Genomic DNA, 21,508 nt, shown 5'->3' with positions numbered 1-21,508 from the left:
TCTTTGTTCACACCATGGTAAGACCCTTGCAAAAATTACAAAAATGCAAGAAAATTAATTTGTGGTGGAAGTTGTGGTGAAAATGAAGTTGTGGTGGAAAAAGCTTGTGAGGCAGAAAAGTGCTTTGCTCATCCCCTTGCCAGGCACAGGGCTTGATTTCCCTTAATGGCTAATGATTAATGTATGACAACAGGATGAATAGCCAATATATCTGAAACATGAGCAACATCATCCGTCAGTTTTTCACGGGAAGTCCAATATGGCTTAGAAAGAAAGACTACTTCTGCCCCTGGATCAGAGCTGATCCATTCCAATATGAACGAGAAAAGGACGGTGCTGCAAGTGTTTGAACACAGTCCTTTCTCAGAAATGAGGAAGGAAATAGAGCACAAAAATGTATTTTAAAAATTTACTATTAAAATTAAATAAATAAAACAAATTATTTATAAATTAATAAATTAAAAAAATTATAATAATTAAAAACATTATTTTTAAAATTCCCTCCTTCACCACAGTGCACTCAAACTGATATCAGTGTCCATTTGTTAATACCCACTGCAGATCCACTATCCAAGAACAACATAAATTTTGTTCTGCACTTAGAGATGAAAATGTTATCACAGTCTGGTCTTAAGAGCAACTTTCTTACTGCAGGACTGGTTGGAAAAAAAAGTTCTTTGCCTATTCCAACAGAAGATAAACCACAGCATAAAACCAACAGTTCTCAAACACCTGCCTGTGGAATAAAACAAAATATTCCAGGATGCATCCCAATTCCCAATATCAGCTCAGAGCCCTGCCGAAGCACCTGCAGCAGGGATGTGGAAGCAGCAGAGCCCTCACCTGCACACTTGGTCCTGGTGGTGAGGGGGGGTCCGGGGGGCCCCGTGCCCCCTTCCCCGGGCCGCGTCAGCAGCACCCGGATCTCGTACTCCACGTCGGGGTCCAGGTGCCACAGCTTGTAGTTGGGAGAGTCCACGATGTGGGTCTCTGCCCAGTTGCCCGTGGTGGTCCTGTACTCCACCTCCTTGAGGATGATGGGCCCGTCGCCGATGATGGAGTTGGCGTTGGGTTTGATCCACAGGTACGTGGCTCCCACGGCCAGCAGCTCCGGGGGCGCGATCGGGGTGGGGGGCTCTGGGGACAGAAACAGATCACAAGGAGTCAGAAAATGTTGTCCACATTTCCATCAGGTCTCTGTGCAGTCCCAAAACCTTTTGTAACAAAGGCACGATTTCCCCCTCTTGTTTACCAAATATTTTATATGAATTGAAGCTGTTACTGGAAAGAATTGGGCTTGGGGTTTTTGTGCTCATATTTCAGCCCCCTTGCACTGGGGGTTGTGTCACCAATTGAGAAATAACTGTGAAAATACAGGAACCACAAAGCAGTTTTCTGTTTTAAATGTGCCTCTTAGATCATCATGAGGTTTATACTTGCTCCCTCTTTTAAGCATATGAACAACAGCACTCAACATCTTGGAGAGTGAGAGAAAGAAATCCTAAATAAAGACAATTGAGTTCCCTCAGCACAAACCATGAATAAAAGGGTTCCAGCACAGCCCTCTCTCTGCCCTGTGGCCTGACACAGCAGAATATCCTAGCCACTGATCGTGATGCTGTGGTTCAGCCAAATTCTAATGCTTAACATGACACAACTACAGGAAAACTCACATCACTTTTTAATTTTCTGATCTTAACCCCCCAAAAAATAGAGAAAAACAATGGGATGTTGATTTTCTAATCAAAGCACTGGCTGACACAATATTAGCAAATTTAAACTTCCCATGCTCAGCAGCCAGGATGCTGTTGGAACTGGCTCTACGTGGGGCTCTTGGTAGTTCAGAATAAAGAAAACTCCAAGGCAACCATGAATCAACACCTCCTATGGTGTTTGATTGCAAAGTTTGCTCAACTTCATGGGCAAAGATACTCGAGAAAGTCTGCATGAGACCTGAAGAGTGCCTGGGTGTTTGAGAAGCAGTATAAGGAGGCAGGAACCAGCTACTGAGTACCACCTCTGTGAGAAAAAGCAAAGCAACCTGATAAAAGACATCTCAGCAGCTCCCTTTGATGGAAGCTACCAAAAAAAAAAAAAAAAAAAATCTACACAGCTCTGGCTGCCTGCCTGATTTTTATTATTCTTTTCCCCCTCTCTGTCAGTGTAAATAACACTAGCATTCTGGAAACCACATGAATAGCATACACCTGGTGGCTTTGAAAACCTGAGCTGAGCTCTGCAAGATCATGAGCAATTTCCTGAATCTTGCCTAGCCTTCCCTCTGCCACACTCTAATGTGGCTTGTCCTCAGCCCAGAGGACACAAACTCTATTCTCTTGTGAAAATCAGGTGACAAAAAAAAAATTTTTATCAACAGAGGCTTAAAACCATGTTACAGGGTGCCCAGAGAACCTATGGCTTCTCCATTCCTGGAAGTGTCCAAGGCCAGGCTGGACAGGGCTTGGAGGAACCTGGGACAGTGGAAGGTGTCCCTGCCCATGGCAGGGGTGGAACAGATGAACTTTAAGGTCTCTTCCAACCCAAACTATCCTGTGATCTCTGTCTCAGAAAAAGAAACACATAAATGTTGCAACATAAGAAATTTGGAGTTCAGTGGGAGTCATTCTAAACCCCTCTCTCTTAGAGGTGATTCCTCAAAAAACTCAAAGAACTGGAAGAATCCAGTTCTTCCACAGAAATGTGGAAAAAAGGACTTTCAGTACCACATGATGGGAGAAAGATTGGATTTTCCCCTCAGGATAACTCTTGCAGGTTAAGATCTGCTCAGTGAAGAGAAAGAAACTGTTGTACAAAAGGATCAACAGAAATTATGCTTGATTTCATCTCCTTTAACTGTTTGCAACAAATCATTCTATCTCCTTGAGACTGACTGCAGGAGTTGTGTGTTGTACCTCTGGAGAAAAAACAATCTGAATTGTAATTGCAGCAGGTATCCAACATGAACAAAAATCAGTGATGCCAGATATGCTTTCTGTGGAATGTCTGTTTTTGCTTTAATTCTGCACTATTCCATAACTCCTGCCAGAATCTTTTTCTGATATGAAATGCCAGGCTGATTATGTTTTGACTCACAAAGTTATTTCTCCAAGAAAATTGTTTTCATGAAACATGTGTGGATAAATTTTCATTAAAAATCAAATGAATATAGATCATAAGCAGATCATTACTTGTTCCTTGGTGCAAGGCAATTAAAAGAGAGACTTGGTTATTTTTATTCCCAATGCAAAAGCTACATCTTACTAGTCACATCATAGCTGAACACAAGACAAATGAAATATTAAACTCCATTCTCCTGGGCTGCAGATTTCAAAAGCAACATGATACAGGTTACTTTGGGATTTGATGGCAACTTAGAAGAGATTTATGGAACTGAGCTTAATTAATAGAGCAGTTTATCCTGCTGAGCAGACATGAAGATCTCATCTAGCGAGTTCAGTAACTACTGTTGCCAAACAGATTTAAATTACGGTGTCACCCAGCACACACATCTTCCCTACTTTTGTCCCAACCCAAATCATCCCCACCAAAAAAAAAAAGTGATGGTGGTTTCCCTTCTTTCCCCCATTTATTTTCCCCTTGCTCTACCACTGAAAAAGCAGCTGCTGTAAGATATAATAAAAGTAGGAAAATTAAACTGTTGCTCCTGTTTTATGAATTGAAGGAACTAAGATAAGCAGATGTTCCAGTAGTTTTTCAAGAATCTGTCCCACCTCACGGAAAATAATGAATTATTTCCTACTAGCACCAACTGGAGCAAAAGCTTTTACCTTTTTAATATCACTCTGTGCCAAATTACTGCAAGCCATCTAAACAAGTTACCCATTATTTAGCAAAACTGGCACATAAAGGAGAACATTTTTTTCTTTCTGTTACAAAACCCACTTGCCATTTACACATGACCAGCCTGATGTTATGAGCTCACTATTTTAATTAAAATCTCTGTTTGACCTTGATTAAACAAACATGGTGACAGATTGGCCTTGCACACATGTAATTGTGAACAACCATATTTTAAGTCCCATTTCATCCCAACACTATTTTATATCACAAGCTTTGCTTGGCCTGGCGCTCCCTTTCAGCCACTCTCCCACCTCCTCCAGACAGAGAGGAGGAAACCAAAGGCTCCCCAACAACGAGCACATCTGGAACTGGATTGCTGTCCCTGGGATATCCAACTGGACCCCAGACTTGGGAATAACATGAAAAAATGTGCTTATGGGTGTTCACTTAAAAAAAAAAAAATGTAGTTCAGGCTCAAAGAAAAACCAGGTCCAGTTGTGCAGACACAAAGGAAATTGAGGTGTGCCTTTCTCCTGCTGTTGGAACAGAAAATACAGCTCCTGTCTGCAGCTCAGAAGGCTGAACACTGCTGGAGCTTGAAAATGACGTGAATTCTAGTAACACAAAGAGTGTGAGAAAACAAAATTAACATGGAGGACCAGAACAGACCAAACAGAACCACAGAGGATCTCAAACCCCACAAGGATCAAGTCCAAATCCCTGTTCCTTGCAGGACCACCTAAAATTCCATCATTCATAGTGACAGGACCAGGGGTGATGGCCTTAAACTGGTAGAGGACAGGGATAGATTGGATATTAGAAATTCTTCCCTGTGAGGGTGCTGAGGCCCTGGCACAGGGTGACCAGAGAAGCTGGGGCTGCCCCTGGATCCCTGGAAATGTCCAAGGCCAGGTTGGATGGGACCCTGGGACAGTGGAAGATGTCCTTGCTCACAGAAGGGGTTGTAACGAGATTAATTTTAAGGTCCCTCCCAACCCAAACCATCCTGGGATTCTACAGTGACAAAAAGCATCATCCAGACACTTCCTCAGCTCTTACACTCTTAGTACCGTTAACACGCTACTTTCCAATTACTGTGGAAAACAAACTTATTTTCCTCTTTGGCAAATATTCCCGAGTATTTCTACTCTTCTGCTGGAATATTTCTCTATTTGGCTTTCTAAGCAAGGCAATTCTAAGCAATTTTTACATGATGGAAGAATAACTGGCTCCATGAATCCTTAAGATGCCACTGGGAAGACTGAAAAACTAGAGAAAAATCCTCAACAACTGCTAACACTTTCTCCTGTGAAATAATCCATAAAGACATTACAGAAAATGCAATCTTGAAAAGGCTGGATACATCTCCTAAACTATGAATTTTATGTAATTTTTTAATTTCTCCCTTTTTCATAACAAAACCATCTGATAAACTGTACAGATAAGATGACCATAAACTCTGATTAGCATGGGATGGGTTGTGGCTGGCTTTAGACAAAAAAGAACCCTTAATGTCACAAAACTCTGCTGTATCAGCAAGTGCAGCAATTCCATGTTGTGTTTTCTCACATGCATAGGACAGAGCACAGATTGTAAAAATAAGATCAGAAGAGACACAGAGGTTTCTTTGAGGGTTGAAAAGGTGAAGATGGGACCTGCTGCACAAAGACCTTTCCCTGACAAACAGGATTTGTGTTTTCCAGCATGATCCTGATCATGCCCCTACTCTTGGGAATTATAAAAGCTTTTCTCACCAAGTCCTAAACAAGCAGCTGTGGACTGTGCTTGTCAAACTGATCAGGATGGGACTGAAAGGCAAGGAAACTGAATTTTAAGCTTCTCAAAACTCTTTTAAGCAGAAAACACATAATAAAAAGTATCTCTGTAGTTTTCTACACATCAACCAGACTGTCTGAGTAGCATCCATGGGCACCTTTTCTAGTTTCATACAATAACAACGAGTCTTCAGAGCTCTGAATGTCAATATTTATACTGGCATTGCTTTTTTTTTTCCTCACACTTCCTACCACTGTCATAAATGCAGCAGGTAAATTTAGTTTTCTAGTGATGGTCCAAACTTTCCATTTATTACACAAAAGAAAAAAGGCACCTGGATTTTACAGTATTTAGCCTGAGAAGATTTCACTGTGCTGACACTGCACTAATAGATTTTGTCTAAGAGAGCCATTCAGATCTGTCTCTCAGTACTGTAACAGGCTGACAGCAGTGGCACATGTCAAGTGTTATAAGAGTATGCCAGCAGCAGCAATAAATGATTAATTAATTCACCTGGACAGGTAAATTGCACCAGGGAAAGATATAGTCTGTCTGAGCCCCAGGAAAAGTGCCCAGAACCAATTCTGAAATCAACAATTCTGAATATTTAATCAAAGTTAAAATCCAGAAAAGTGAGAGAAGGGGAAGATTTAGGATTTCTACGGCATGTAGGCCAAGGGGCAATGGTTCCATAGCCTTATAAATTTCAGAGGTGCAAAACATTCACTGCTTGGGTTTGCACCCAAACCACCCATTATGGACAGAACATTCCCAGCAGGCAAACATCACCTTTACACCTCTTCTCCTCCAAGAGCATTCCTGTACTGTGGGATGGAGCTCTGTTCTTTGGATCATGTGACAAATTCCATGTCACAGCTCTCCATCTGGTGCTTTTTCCCAACACAGAATTTACTAAGGCAGCAATAAGTGACACTAGTACTCTGTGATATAAAACACTCATTTGCCACAATAATGTGCTCTTTTCCTTTTGCTTGTCCCTCAAGAGCTGCTGCTTCTGTCTTACAGGGGACTCACCACACATTTAACGTACAAAAAGCAAGGGAGAAAGTAAACATGAGCCAGAAAATGTGAAAGAATTGAGCAAAGTGATCAGAGAATCAGCACAACAGCAGTGAAAACAAGAGATGAGCAGAGCCCAGGGGACAGCAATCAATAACACCAAAGAAAGTCAGTGGAGCAAGAGACCCAATACTTGGCAGGATGCTTGTCTTCTATCACCCCCTCAAAACCCCAAACTCAAAAACTACAGCCTATTCCCTCAACATCTCCCAACAGCACAGGTGCAGTACACAGCTATGAAGGGAGAACTTGATCCATCAGCCTGATGAAAACAGAGAAAACATTCCCTCTGTATTTTCCCCTCAAGAAGAAGAGGAAATGCCCCCTGGTGACTTGAACATGTGTTCTAAACTAAGCAACTGGGCTGTCGAGGATTAAAGAGAACACAACAAGCTTTACAGGAGCTACTGCAAAGCGGGAGAAAGCCTCTTAACCCTTTCCTGAGAGCACTGCAGTCACCAGGCAAGGCAGCTGGAACAAACCCAGCTTGAAGAAGGTTCATGTGTATCAATGTAATCTTACCAAACATGTACAGAGTCACCCTGAGTGCACAAAGAGCTGGTACAGACCCAGTGCCTCCTGCCAGCAATGGTGTGAGAGGCTAAAGGAGGGGGGCACCAGATCCCAAGTGGGAATTACAGCAGCGTGCTAATTCATTAGCATTTCACACTATTTGTGCCTCAGAAGCTTAGCCTGAATCCCACCAGAGCCTCAGAGGATGCTTTCATTCTCTAATAAAGAAAATAGCATTGGATTAGTTGAACAGTATCTCATTTCCCAGTGTAAATTAAGTGAATTAGGTGAAAGAGTCTGTGCTCTAATTGTAAAGCTTATTACAAGAACTCACATAGATTAGGCCTGAATGCTTCTCTTTGAGTCATCATTTGCACTGTAACAGAGTTAAAAAGGTGGCTATAGACTCTCAGTATTGATGTGTAGGAACCTCCAGTTTTGCAGCAAAACACATTCCCAAGCCTTGTGCAGCCTTTCCCACGTGGGTGGGAGTGCTGCCCTCCACAGTGCTCAGGCAGGCTCTGGAGGCAATCTCCAGGAATGACAAGCTCCCCAGGGCTGGAATCATGGACAATTAACTCCCAGTTTTCAAGCACGTGCAATTTTCTGAGTTTGTCAACTGCAAAACAGCTACAAAAACACATCATGGAGAAGAGCAGTGTGTGCTTCTTGCTGCTTTCTGGGATGCCACTCTCTTTACAGGGACCTTTCATGGACCACAAGAGGCCCAACACAAGGACTTTTGACTATCCATGAGCTGATTACAATTAGCTTGACTTTCACTTTGCAGCTTCTCCATGTTTTAGCCTGTGCTAATTATCTCAGGTTCTCTTAATTGTCAATGGAGAGAATGGGCTCACCTTAAGGCACATATCTAAGACATAAAATTAACTGCTCCCTGCTCCCCCCATCTTTTGACTGGTATTAAAATAGAGGTAAGATGCATTTTACCTCCTTACTCTTTATTTTCTCAGCACATGGCCCTCAGTGTGAAACAGAGAGAGGTACTGGATCAGTCTGTTAAGGGGAAAGCCAAGAAATAATACTGAGCACCTCTAAGCCCCTTGAATTCTCTCTGAAAGCCCTCACTCAGGGCAAAACTCAGGTGCTACAGTTTAAACTCATCACATGAAGATAAATGATGATGGCTTTCTCTGGGAAAGGTGAGCACAACTCACTTTCCTTTTATCCATGCAGCAGAGCATGCACTGGTGACAGTGATGCTCTTTGATTTAATCATTCAGTGCTCAAAGTGCCTGCTGGGGAAAGGATTTCATTCTCTTACTAAGGCTGTTCTGAGAATGGAGCATCTTAGTCCCATCTGCTGAGACTGTGTCACACAGAGAAAAATGGTTCAGGTTTCATTTGACCAAAATAGCAGTAAAAATAAAGAGACCATGACTTTCTCTGTGCAGCATCTAACTGCTCCATTTTGCTCCACAAGGAGCATGTCCAATGTGGTTGAACCAAGTCCTGTTCTCCAGACTTATCTTTGGTGTGTTTTCCTTACAACAATTAATAATTTTTAATTTTTCCTGCTTCCCTCATTTCTTGAACTTGATGACAGGTACATCAGCTATGTGTGGACTAAGGTTTTATATTAATCTGGAAATGACCCATGAAGAAATACAAGCTAGGCTTTAACACAAGAACATATCTGAATACAGTAATTACAAAAGTATGAGAACTAAGCATCATCTCTCCTTTAGCAAGAGAGGTGAAAGTATAGGAGCTTTGCAGAAACTCTGGTCAAAACACTGATTCCTCCACTAGAAATTGCTGCAACTGCACCTGAACCAACAATCATTCAAGCTGCAGGTTGCTCATGAACCTGTGTCTGAGTTCTCTGTCCCCCAGGTGAGAAATCCCAAAGTGCTACAATCTCTGCTGATTTCCAGTTCACTCTGCTTCCTTTAACGGCCACTTCTCCATCACTACAGTCTGAAAAAACAGCCTATGAGATGCTGCTCTTCCTCATGGCTCCTCCAGGTCTGTACAATTATATGGAAATCTGCATGCACACCCTACCAGAACCAAGGGTCTCACCACCACTGAGCTCAGGGCCACCTTCAGCTTTCCCTCATGTTTCTAATCCCAGGGTCCATCTGAGCTCATCCATCACATGTTTTCTGCTTTCTGCATGAACAAGCTGCTAATATTCCACAGGGACTGAAAATGTAATCTTAACAAGCACCAAAAATGTAGAAAGGCGTTAATAAACACATAAACTGAGAAACATGTAATTTCAGGTCAACTCAAGTTCAAGCAGCTTCAGCAGTTGCTATGCTACCAGCTGATGGTGGTGGGAAAGGACAGAGGCAAAAGGATTTTATAGCTCTGTCTAGAGTGGCTATTTAGCAACTTCTGCTTTCTGGCACATCTCTGTCTGCAGAATGAAGGATCATTAGTCTCTAAGCTGCTGAAATGGCAAGTGATTGGAGGTATTGACCACCAGGAAGCAGCATGGAATGGTTTGCCTGAATTGATTAAGGAGTTTAATCCATAGCAACCTGCTAGGTTTGCAGGAAAAGCCTGAGGCAAGATGCTTCACTTCATTTGAGGCAAAGCAGGGCAGTAAAAATCCTGTTGTCCTTTACATCCTTGTCCACCCCCAGGGCGTGCAGGACTGATGGGGAGCAGTCAGAAAACTGAGGAACCAGCCAGGCTGGAGTTAAACAGGAGAGAGTACCATGGCAGTGAGTCACAGACTCAACCATGTCCCCAGCCAGTGACACTGATGCCTCCTCTCTCAGACACAACCTGTACCCAGAGCTGGGTCCACTCAGGGCACTTCCATGCTCTGCTCACAGTTAATCCACACAAAACCCTGGTGAAGCAAGTAGGAATATATTGTTTTACAACTGGAAATAATGATTAATGGATGGCTGCAGGGCCAGAGACTGAATGCAGACTTGTGTTCCAGCCTACAGACTTTATGACCTCCTACAAAGAAGCATGTGCCAGGCTTGAGACACAAATTTAGGGTTTTTCAGTCCATAAAGAAAAATGTTCTCAGTTAAGCATTTGTTTTCCTGTGACAGATCTGTGAAAGACACAGATCACATTTGACCATGAGGAGGCAAGTCAAATTTAACACAAAGAAAGCTGAGGCTGGAATAGTAGATAACGAATGTGCCAACAGGGATCTCAGGGGGGCACCCCTCAAGGAACTTTTTAGCTTTTTCAGCTCTATATCCTGAGGCAGCATCTCGCAAACTATCCAGGCAACCAAGCCTCAGAGTGGGTGGTCACCTGAGTGCAGGTTTGCTCGGAATCAGTCTGAGCAAGAACACAGTCATGATCTCAGTGTGGAACTTGGGTGAAGCAGACATGACTCGTTTCCAAAGGTGCTTTGCCGAGTGCTCATTTTGGGGTCATTCCTCCTGCCTTAACTGACTGAAATTACAGACCTGGGAACATTAACAGCCCAAGGGAAGAGCAGGATTTGCTGTTATCACAGCTATGCTTCATTCAAATTTACAAGTTTTCTCACTTTACTCCTTTCTCTGGGGTAAGAGCAGATGGGCACCCCAGGAAACCTGAAGAAACTACTTGAATAAGTGGATATCAGGGATATTTAAATGTCCCTCATGCAGGTTCCAAAACATTCCCAGAAACACCACCTACAGAAATTATCCTAAGGTTTACACCTAAAGTAGCACATTTCATCCCAGAAATTCAAGATGAAGGTTAATCATCCTCCCACTTTTATTGACAACAAAGTGTGAAAAAGAGCCAGGTCCACTCTCAATAACTGTTCTGCTGCCACAAAAGCCAAGCTGCTCGCACAGCTGCATAAGCAACCCAGGGATTTATTGCAAAGTCTGCATGGCAACCATCTTCGCTTGTGGTAGCAAAAACCAACCCTTGTCCAGGTAGTTAAACACCAGGAAGAACAACTTCAAGTTCCATGGCAATTTCCAGAACCCAAAGGGATCTCTTCCACCTCTAAGGCATGAAGCAGCATCTCCAGTGCACAGCACACTCCAGAGAAATCCTGCCTGCTACACAGAGATGTACTCCCAAAATGAATGTTTGCAGTTAAGCTGATGTATTTCAACTGTTTTATTTCCCCAACGGAAGGAACAAACATTCTGCTTCTGAATGAAAGTGCAAAAATACCTCAGAGTTGATCCTATTAACCCTAAAGACTTAGAGGCCACCAGAGATCCAGGATTCTGGATGTTCCAGTTTTACTTATTTTTATAAGACTGCCAATATTTCCAAGAATATCTGCAGTCAGTTAATGAATTCTTTATTCTTTCTTATTTGCTGCTGCCTCACCCCTGGGACAATTATAAACACAAGATCTCCTATCACCAGACAAAGGGCTTGAAAGAGATGCACTATGGCTGACGGAGTTAAAATCACAGAACTGAAGTGGTTTTTTAATGGGTTTTTATTTCAAAACCTGTGTTAATTCAGCTTTGGGTCCTGCACACCCTGGATCCTCCTGCATTTGGGGTTCTGTTAAAAAAAATCTGTCCATCTAGAGGAGAAGCTGTGTTTCACCCCCATAATATCAAGTTTTATGCAGGTCCACCAAGGCCTTGAGTCAGGTTCCTTCAAAGAAAACTCCTATTACAAAATGTATGTTCTAAAAGTAGAAATTATATGTTCAAAGGCTTTTTCAAGGAGCTGTGAGATAAATATTTACTGTGCCACAAATCTTCCTAAAGCAGAGTCTGCAGATGTCCAGGCAATATCTGAATACATGACTAATCAGTGCTGGTGGTTTCTTCACTGAAGCACTTCCCTGTGCTGAGCTTTCTGCTCACAGTATATTAACACTCCCCCAATCAATGCAAATTGAACCTGGGCTTTCCTGAGAAGGTCCAGATTCAATTTGGATTTACTGATTTAATCAGCTGAGAGTTCCTTACATAGTCTGGTCCCCTACAGGCCTACATTGACTAAGTTCCTGAGATTCTGCATGTGCTGCAAAAGCTAAAAACACGAGGGAAAATCTACTAGGACACAAGGGAAACTTTTTTCTTCTTAAATATTAATCATAGCAGTATAAAGATCGTGCTGACTGGTCACCCTTTCAGGATGATGCACACTGGTATACAAGATTTGATATACAACCTGCCAATTCCCAGTATCTGTTTTCCCTAAGGATGGCTCCCAAACAAGTCAAGGTTTATCAAGGAACAGCAGCTCACCCAGGTTTTCTGGGTGAAAAGAGGACAGCAGATTACCCAAGCAAAAGGCCAAGCCTTATGCTGCACTTCAGTGGTGCAAAGTGGGACTTAAGGTCACTTCTGACAGAGAAAAATGGATTGTATGTGTTTATATATGGACAGACCTGCAGAACTTGCATTTCTGTGACATTCTGATGCTAAGCACTCTAGAAAGTCTGCACCAGTTTGTAACAGCACACGTGGCCAGGCAGAGCAGAAAGCCGCAGAGATGAGTGTCAGCCAGCAGGACAGGCTGCAGCCCTCCTGCATCACCAGCCTGTTACCAAGGACTTTGTAGTCATAACAACAAAACTGAGAGATGCCAATTACCATAACACTGAGCACATAATTAGCAGCAGCCTGAACAACTTGTCATCCTGAAAAACTGAAGAATCAGCAGCAAAAATGCAAAGTGACCAACACAGGAGTAGGTACAAGAAGTTTCCTTCCTACATTAGAGTTTCAAATCATGATTTGGAATTTTTTTTTCTCTCCTTTGTAAGGGATGCTTATCACTTGGTACAAGGACTGTATGTGTTCACTCAGTATGCTTGATTATATTACTCTGTGATTTTAAGCACTGATGGATAAGGAAGATCAGCAAGGAAATGCCACAGTTTGGAGATCTTTGTTTTCAATTCTAGAGCTGCGGCTTTCACATTGAAGCAAAATATCAAAAGTTGATTATGTGTTTGCTACACACATAAAATGGAGCTAGAACACATAAGGGATTATTTCCCCATTACTTTTACATGTGGAATTCCTGTTGATTCAGATCAAGGCAAAATTTTAAGCAGAGGAATCAATGTATCACCTGTCACTCCTGCCACCAGGAATGCCTGGTAGTGATTTTATCACTACGTAATTATCAAGCATGGGGTCAAAATTCACCCTTCATCCTGTCAGTAATTCCTGTCAGGTACCTGGGGAAACATTCAATCCCCACACATCTCCCCACCTAACAGGATTGCAGATTTTCATTGACTCAAAGCACCTAAGAACTGCAACACAAACACCTCAGAGAGTCTTGTGCAACAGTCTGAAAGGACCTGACCCAAATAAGCACAGTAAAATATTCAGTTCTTACATTTTTCTTCTATTTCCTGTCTTTACAAGCAGAAACCTCCATTGTCCAAATAAGCTCCAGTTAATACCTGATGAGATCTTTGTTCAATGCCACAGAAAACCATTTCTTGTTCCAACTTGTAAATTTACATTCCCTGCATGGGTCTCAAATACAAAACTCTAGAAGTGAATTGCTAGACATAATCATCAGCTTCAGAGGAACAATATTGTAGGTCAAATCTTGCTCAAAACACTTGCACCAAAGAGTTCTGCTGCTTATAAGGCTACTTAAAACAAACTCTTTTTGCTTCAAGCCAAATTCTTCATGCTAGATTCAGAGTTCCTCTTTCCAAGGTGTCCTTAAGAACAGTAGAACATGTCTGGAGTTAAGAACAGGCAGACACAGGTTATGGTGCAGTGCTTGGCTTTAATGAATAGCTTGTTAGACATTTACCAGCTTAGCTCTTTGTAGATTCACTTAATTATTTAAGGAATACAATGATTATTTGGCTCAATGCCCAATTCTTCTCTAGTTTATGCTGGTACAAGTCCAAAATAAATGGAGTTACCACTGTGATGCAAATAAGCCAAGTTTCTGCTCTTTTGTTCTTCAGTAATCTGAAATGTTGATGATTCCTTATCCTTCACAGGCAAGCTGATAAGAACCAGCACCACAGGAAACCATTTTCTAACAGAATCTGCTCTGTGCCTGCTCTGAACCCATTTGTTGCTTATTAGGACCCTGGCACAACTCCATAGTCCAATGAACATGATTAAAAATGACTTGATTAATTTAGTTCATTGAACAGGTGGCTGTAGCCAGGCTGGAAGTAAGAGCACTGTATGCTAGGTGGAAATACTTAATGTTTTCTAAAATTGTTTAAACAACAATAGCTCTGTGGATCTCAGCACAGACAAATTCCAGGAGTCTTAATTCCATTAACTGATAGCTGCCAAAAACTCTGCAAGGATCAGGGACAAGGGAAAAGACACCTCTGCATGGCTGCCTGTACCTTCCACCACAACAGGAATATTTCATCAGATCCCAGGGTATCAGGAAATAGGAGATGATGGAAGAGTCAAGAAAGAAACTGCTCAGGAGCTGTGAGGTGACAGAGTGAAGCCTTGCCTCCAAGTCTGGCTCAAATCCCTCCCAAACCGAGGGAAGAACAGAGCCAGCAGCTCACAGGCAAAACAGGTAATGCCAGCTGGATAAAAAGTGACTGGAGACAAGTGGAATTGCTGTGGAGCTCATCAGTCTGCCAGGCACACCCTGGTGAGACCCAGTGCTGGCCTCTCTGGGGCACAGAGGGATTAATAGGGGTTTTAATCGAGTTGTCTGCTGATGGTTCCTGATAAGATTACAAAAACCCCTGGTTTTAAGAAACATGCAATAATTTCATAAAAGGCAAGAACGGAGCTAAACCCATCTGGATCTTCTGAGCAGCTATGGTTCATGCACAGGTATTCTACTCCCTGAGCAGAGCATTACAGGATTTCATTTCCAGCAGAGCTTAAGTGAGGGAATAACCAGAAAAGGGTGCACTGGGAGTAATGGAACAGATACAGAACCGGCCCAAAACTGTAACAAACCCCTCTGAGATCTGAAACTTGATTAAAAGTGCTCTTGATTATTAAAAACAAGACAAGAAAAACAAACAGAGGAAACAAATCTGCTGCTTTCATCTAACAAAATACATTTCAACATTTTTTTCCAGGAAAAAGCATCAGCTGCTGAATACTTTATATTATAACTACGCCTTCAACCCTGCTGCTGATCTTGACAGCTGCACTTTAATTTATTTGCACGACTCTTATTGGAAGTTGAGTAAAATATGGAATACAGTGAGTCCACACAGTGATTTAGAGCCATTACACCCACATCTGTCACCAGCTGCCAGTTTGAACACGATCTGCCACGCCACTGGCAGGCAGTCCCTTCATTGGTAATAAAATCTGGGGCTATATTTCTTTGAGATCTACCAATATTCACTGCATGAAAGCAAGCTGCCCTGAAACATGGGCAGTAAAACTGAGATGAATTCACACAGAATCTCCAAGCTTCAGCTGCAAAGAAAACAGTGGTCCACTTATCCTGATGTTATTGGAAATGCCTGGACTTTATCTAGGAATGTAAATCACCTCTTTGTATAAATTAAAAGATCTTCCCAATGATACAAAGCCAGGTTATAACCTAGAACACAGAGGATATATGTCACAGGGAGAAACAAGTGCTTCACATACACCCTTTTTTCTTTTTATAGGGTTCTTAGGAGCTCATTTGGAATTTACTGTGCATGTAAATGCCAAATGAATTCCAAGTACTGCATTACTGCCAATCCATTACACCAAGCCCTGCAATTTTAACTTACAGCTCCTAGCTGCCTGTGGCACCAGGTCTGGATTCCAGTTCTTACACTCAGATAATTTTGTGGATCTGTGGAAATCACTTTGTTAACATTTCATCACACCTCCCAGACCAGGGGTGCTTGTGCTGGAACGTTGCCCAGGGTTTTGTAAAGGAAACACAAACACAAGAGAGGATGTGAGTGAGCTCTGTCTCACAACAAAGGATTTCAGCACTAAAATGACTTTTACAGATAGTTATTAAATTTAACCATGAGTTTAAGGTCCTTATTTATGAGGCATTACCACAGCAGGTAGGAACAGACAAAAAAAAAAAAAAAAGAATACTGCTGCCTCTTCCATCTTATTCACTGAAATGACAACTCCAGAGGGTGATCAGGGACAACAGGAAGGTCAGCAGGCAATGTCCCCTGCCACCCCTGCAGCAGACAGAAGTGGTTTTTTTGCTAGGAAATCCAGCACAATGCATCTGTAAGAGCTGTAGGTGAAGCTGGATACCCTCCAGTAGTTCATGGTCCTGAGAGACAGGAACAGGGAACTGAGCAGGATCATAACTCCAGGCACCAGGAAAGAAGACTTTGGCTTGTTCAAGGTCCTGGACAGAAGAGTGGCCCAGGAGAACTGCTGATTTCCAAGAAGCACCTTGTCAAAGCTCAGTGTTCCCTGCTAAGCTGCTCCTTGAGTTCTTACCACTGAGAACAGATTTACTGGAACTGGTTCCAGGGCTCTGCAGAGCACACTCAGCTCACAGTGACACCCACAGCTCAAAAGTTCAAGGACATGTACACAACAGTAGCCTGGAACAGGCTCAGGACTAGGGAAATACTGTCCTTGTAAAGCCAGAGAGGGGCCAAAGCAGGTGTAGGGAGTTGCTGGCAGCTCCACAAACAGACTGTCAATTTTGTGTTTGCAGAGTACTGAAGATTCTCTTCATCAGAAATCCAATATTTTCATATAGGTTTTGTGTACCTGTTCATCAGAGCTGCTACTATAATTTACACTTATATATCTAAGCCTGTTTTCACTGCAGGCATAAACAAGGGTTTGATTTTTAAAGATCTACCTGTAACACCTGCCAAAAAGAACTCTCAACAACTAAGAGCAGGTCCCTAGCTACCTGAAAAAAAATTAAGATAAAAAACAAAACAGAAACACACCAAACAAAAAAAAAAATCTTTGCATTATTCAACACAAGGAAGAAAAATATATTAAAGAATTAAATCTAGGCTGTGGTGCAGTTTGTCTTACCAACATAAGGTACACACAGGCTTTTGCTGAGCTTTGATTGTGTGAAGACAGCAGGCAACACAACAGAAAGCAGCACAACTCTGCTCCCATGGCACAATCCCACAGGTAATCCCAGCTGTGCCTGTATTTAGTGGCCAGACTAGAATCCACAAATTGCCATCCACAATTAGCTAACTTGACCCACATGGCCTTTTTCAAGTATCTTTTAAGTGGCTTTTTACTTGAATTGGGTGTTACAACCCCCTTCTTTTCTTTGACTCATTAAGTTCAATCTCCTTCACATGTTTAGCACCAGCAGTATCTGCCTCTCCAATCAGCAGGATCCCTCAAGAGACCCAAGGTAACCATGTGAAAGGAGCACAGGCACACGAAAGCGGAGATTTTGGAAGTTTCATCTGGCACCGATTAATTACTCAGCTGCATTAATTTGCCTCTAAATTGCACCCAATTCCTAGCCTCAAAAATCACAGCACAGATTTAGATTCTAAGCCTGTGAATCAACATTTTCTAAAGGAGTTGTAGTGTTCACACCTCAAAAGACCCAGTGATGACAATCAAGACACACCTCATCCTTTCTAAAGACAACAAACTCCTGCAGGTGAGCTGAGGTAGGGCAGCAGCACCAATTTGTCTCTGATCAGCCTGTCTTGTGTTCAATTTCACTGGAATTAAGAGAGAATGAATTATTTTGCTTAAGCTGATGTCACATTGGAACATATTTCTTCATGGCTCAGTTGAAGTGCCTGGATGTTAAACTCAATTGTGTTTGCAGACAAGGTTTTTCAAGAAGTAATTTATGTGGATGATAGCAGCACATGCATCTCCCAATTAGGCATGAAATAAATCTAAAGGCATTGTATTCTTACACATAAACAAAAATGCTCACTACCTATTGGGATACACAAGGCAAATGATGGACTTTGGACCTGGTTAGCATAAGAAATTTGATAGACAAAAGGCTTGGCAAGAGCAAACAGAACTTTGAGGATTAAATCAAGATTGCAAGAAGCTTCAATCAGACAGACTTAACAGAAGAAGAAAATTACATCAGACTTCTGCAACAAGAGATGTTTAAAATGCAGAAGTTTATTTATGTGACTATTAACCCAATCTTTGTAGTAAAACATTACTAGCCTTCCAAAAATACTATATAAGCATTTTGTACTTCAAAATAAATTGGGATTCTGTGACCACCTCATGAGTCCCTGTCTCTCTTCATGGCTGCCCATGAGGAGAAGGTTTGCAATTATGGGATTCTTGTGTTCTTTGTTAAAAAACATCCCTCAGGATGTCACTGTAAAATATTCAATAGAATTAACTGCAGCCTAGTGTGAAACAGGAGGCTCAAACACTCAACCTAGCACTTAGATATCACAGCTCTCCCATACAGGGCCAATTTCATGGCAAACTTCACAGTTCCTCCCTGCAGAAGATGGAGACTTTGGATAAACAACATACAAGCACAACTGCTGAATGCAGTCCTATTCCTCCCAATGTGGCAAGGTGTAATCTTACACATAAAAACCACTGAAGAACTGCAGCAGGGTTCAGAGGGGGAAAAATATCTTCTCGTTACCTCTGTCCCAAGATTATCAGTATTATGGGATTTACTGCTGTTGTTTCATTTGTTGGGAATAGCAGTGGAGAATGGGATCATGGATCACTTCTGGTGGTTCAAATGACAACCCACTCGTGGAACAGGTAAGATCTGCAAACTGAATATGGAACACACTTGCAAACCCTTCTTTTTCCACCACCAGGACTGGATGAAAACACAAACTTGCTTCCAGTGGTAAATTCTGTGATGTGCTTTAGCCCAAAAAGGCACAGCTGGTAGGATCTATATTCTGCTGTTCCTCCTTACCTGGTCTTTAGAGTTTCTCATTAATCCATGTCAGTGTGTCCAATCTACAGTCAAATGGATCCAGCCTTCCTAAATGATTCATTCCACCTCTATTAAACACATGATTCCGTTCTCTTTATTCCTATAAGGTTCTCAGAATGGACAAGGACTCATTCCTGAGGCCATAGGAATTGTTCTGAACCTCTTCCCAAAGGATTGTGTGCTGCCCTCTGCCCAGTCACTTCACAGCTGGGGAGAAATGGTCAGAGCTTAGGCTTGACTGAACACAAACACAGCCATTTACCCATCTGAAATTATGCTAAATGTGCTCGCCACACAAGAGACTTCCAAATACAACCAAGGAAGAGCTGGTAGGAACCAGAAATGCACAAAGAACTAAACAACTAAACAGGCCACCACAACTTCTTCCTTTTTTTTTTTTTTTTTTTGCTTTCCCATAGCAGGGGATTAAAAAAAAATGACCTTTAAGGTCCCTTCCAACCCAAAGCATTCTGTGGCATTGAGGACTGACAGGAGCACCCAAGGATTTATGCCTGCAATATGCAGTTTGCTTATCAGGTTATCTTTTCTGGTTGTTTGACAGAGCTCTGTGTCCCTTATGTACAATGTGGTGGCTTAAAGGACTGCTTGTTTTATTCCCTTTAATCAGATAAACCAATACCAACAGAGGAACCTGTGGGGAGCAGGGGCAGAATATCAGGATTTAATGCAGCAGCAACAGTTCCCGTCCAGTATCCAATAGTTCTGTTGGAGCAAAATTTGTCTTTACATACATACATGTTTTTCATCAATATTTTTACAGATGCTGGCCTGAAGGATCAAGGTCCTCAGCTTTTAAGGTGGGTTGCAAAATGTGGCAGAATTTTCAGCTGAGGGGCACCTGTTGAAAATTGCTCATTTAACAACAAGAAGGAAAAAGTGTTGAAAAGTTTGTTTTAGACAGTCTCCTACATTTAGAGGAGCTCCCAAATGCATTTTCTAAGTGTGCATTCTAAACTATCAGCCCTATTAACTTTTCTTGTTTAAAAAAATACCAAAAAAAAAAAAAAAACAAAAAAAAAAAAAAACAAAAAAAAAAACAAAACAAAAAAAAACAGAAAGGAAACTTCCACTCTAGAGGTATAAAAGGGAAAACAAAGCTTTGAAGGCAAATTTCTCAAAGAAAATAGGACTTGTAATGAGGCAATCTAAATCTGCTCTGAGGAGTGGAGATGAGGAAGAATATAATTTCCCATGATCTGTTATTTCCTTTAAAAGCCCCTTAGAATGAATGGAGAGTTGCCTATATTTGAATTTTACTTCATCTGGTCAAGGAAGAAGATAGAGAAAGAAAGTAAAAAAAAACAATTAAAGGAGAAAACCACTTTTCATAAAGCTGTAATTTAAGTGAAAACTTTGAGTGAATGAAGAGCCACACATCTTACAATGAACTATTTGTTCACCGCATCCCTGTATGAACCCTCCAGTATAGAAAACTTGTTGAAGAAAAGAGAAGCAGATAATTTTTACATTAAGATCTTGTCTTTCCACGAAACATGAATGCTGAAAGCATCTTAATTCCCAGGGGTAGCAGAGTTTGAAATTTTTCAGCAGAGATTCAGCAAGGTCCTGAGAGACAGATAATTAAAAAACTGTGGGAAGCAGCACACGCTAGGGTATGAATCAAAATCAGGGTTAGAATCCACTCTGTGTCAGCTGGAATAGATCTGCTTTCAATGGCACATCCATTTTAAATGTTTCTGATTCCTGAACTCAGACACAAGAACAGTGAGGGAGGAGATGAGATCAATACAGAATACTTGAGGTAAAGAACAAACTGATTTAACTTTGGGAGAGGCAGCTTGGTGCTGAACATGCTTTGCAGAAGAGAAAATACTGTCCAAATGCTGCAGAGGATTCCTTCTTATCCTTGCCCCACCTCCCTGCCTGTCAGTCACACCCAGGGACTGACAGTGACTGTGGGTAAGGGGGAATTGCACAGGGAATCCCAACCTCACCCCCACTGCCCAGGCTCCATCATTCTGGTTTCTCCATGGTTTCATCCTCTCTCTGTCATGTGAGTAGGTGTGGACGAAAAAGAAAAATCATTGTGCCAGAGGGTTTGCTGAAGAAAATAAGAAGTAAAACTTCTTATTTGTGTGCCATCCTTTCCACCAGCACTCTATAAATGCCCAGCTCTCAGGGCTCAGTATCCACCGTGGTGTCCTGCCCCACAACAGAGCAGTTGGTGGCCACAGACAGCTATAGCCACTCCTCCTATTTAGGTGTGCTTCTGTAGAGGGAGAGAGAAACTTTGCTGAAGTTTCTTCTCCAAGGTCTTCTTTGAAGACATCACACCTGTGCACAGGGGGAACTGCAGTCCCTTGTTGTTGCAGTAAGGTAGAAAAATCATAAAGAAAGGCTTCATAAAATCAAGTCTATTCTAAAATCGGTGGCTGGCCTTGTCAGGCTAGTCCTTTGCAAGTTCCCACGTGAAAGCAGTCCTGGTGTGAGCAGTTCATTAACATATCAATCTATTCCTGGATGAAAACAACCAGCACCTGTACAAACTGTTTTTACACCGTTAGAAAAATGAAAACTATCTCTCACAAACAACTTTTGTGCACACCGG

The 21,508-nt window shown here is 41.9% G+C and overlaps 1 protein-coding gene across 1 annotated transcript in view; it reads right to left on the bottom strand.

The window, feature by feature from the left end:
- PTPRT (protein tyrosine phosphatase receptor type T) overlaps positions 1–21,508 on the bottom strand; it is a 444,327-nt gene that overhangs the window by 225,253 nt on the left and 197,566 nt on the right. The window contains exon 7 of the mRNA XM_068207489.1: positions 844–1,137. Coding sequence (XP_068063590.1) covers positions 844–1,137 — 294 coding nt within the window. The remainder of the gene's footprint in view (positions 1–843; positions 1,138–21,508) is intronic.

This window comes from Anomalospiza imberbis, chromosome 17 (genome assembly GCF_031753505.1).
Source record: "Anomalospiza imberbis isolate Cuckoo-Finch-1a 21T00152 chromosome 17, ASM3175350v1, whole genome shotgun sequence".
NCBI classification, from domain to species: domain Eukaryota; kingdom Metazoa; phylum Chordata; class Aves; order Passeriformes; family Viduidae; genus Anomalospiza; species Anomalospiza imberbis.
This window is presented reverse-complemented; position numbering and strand designations above follow the sequence as displayed.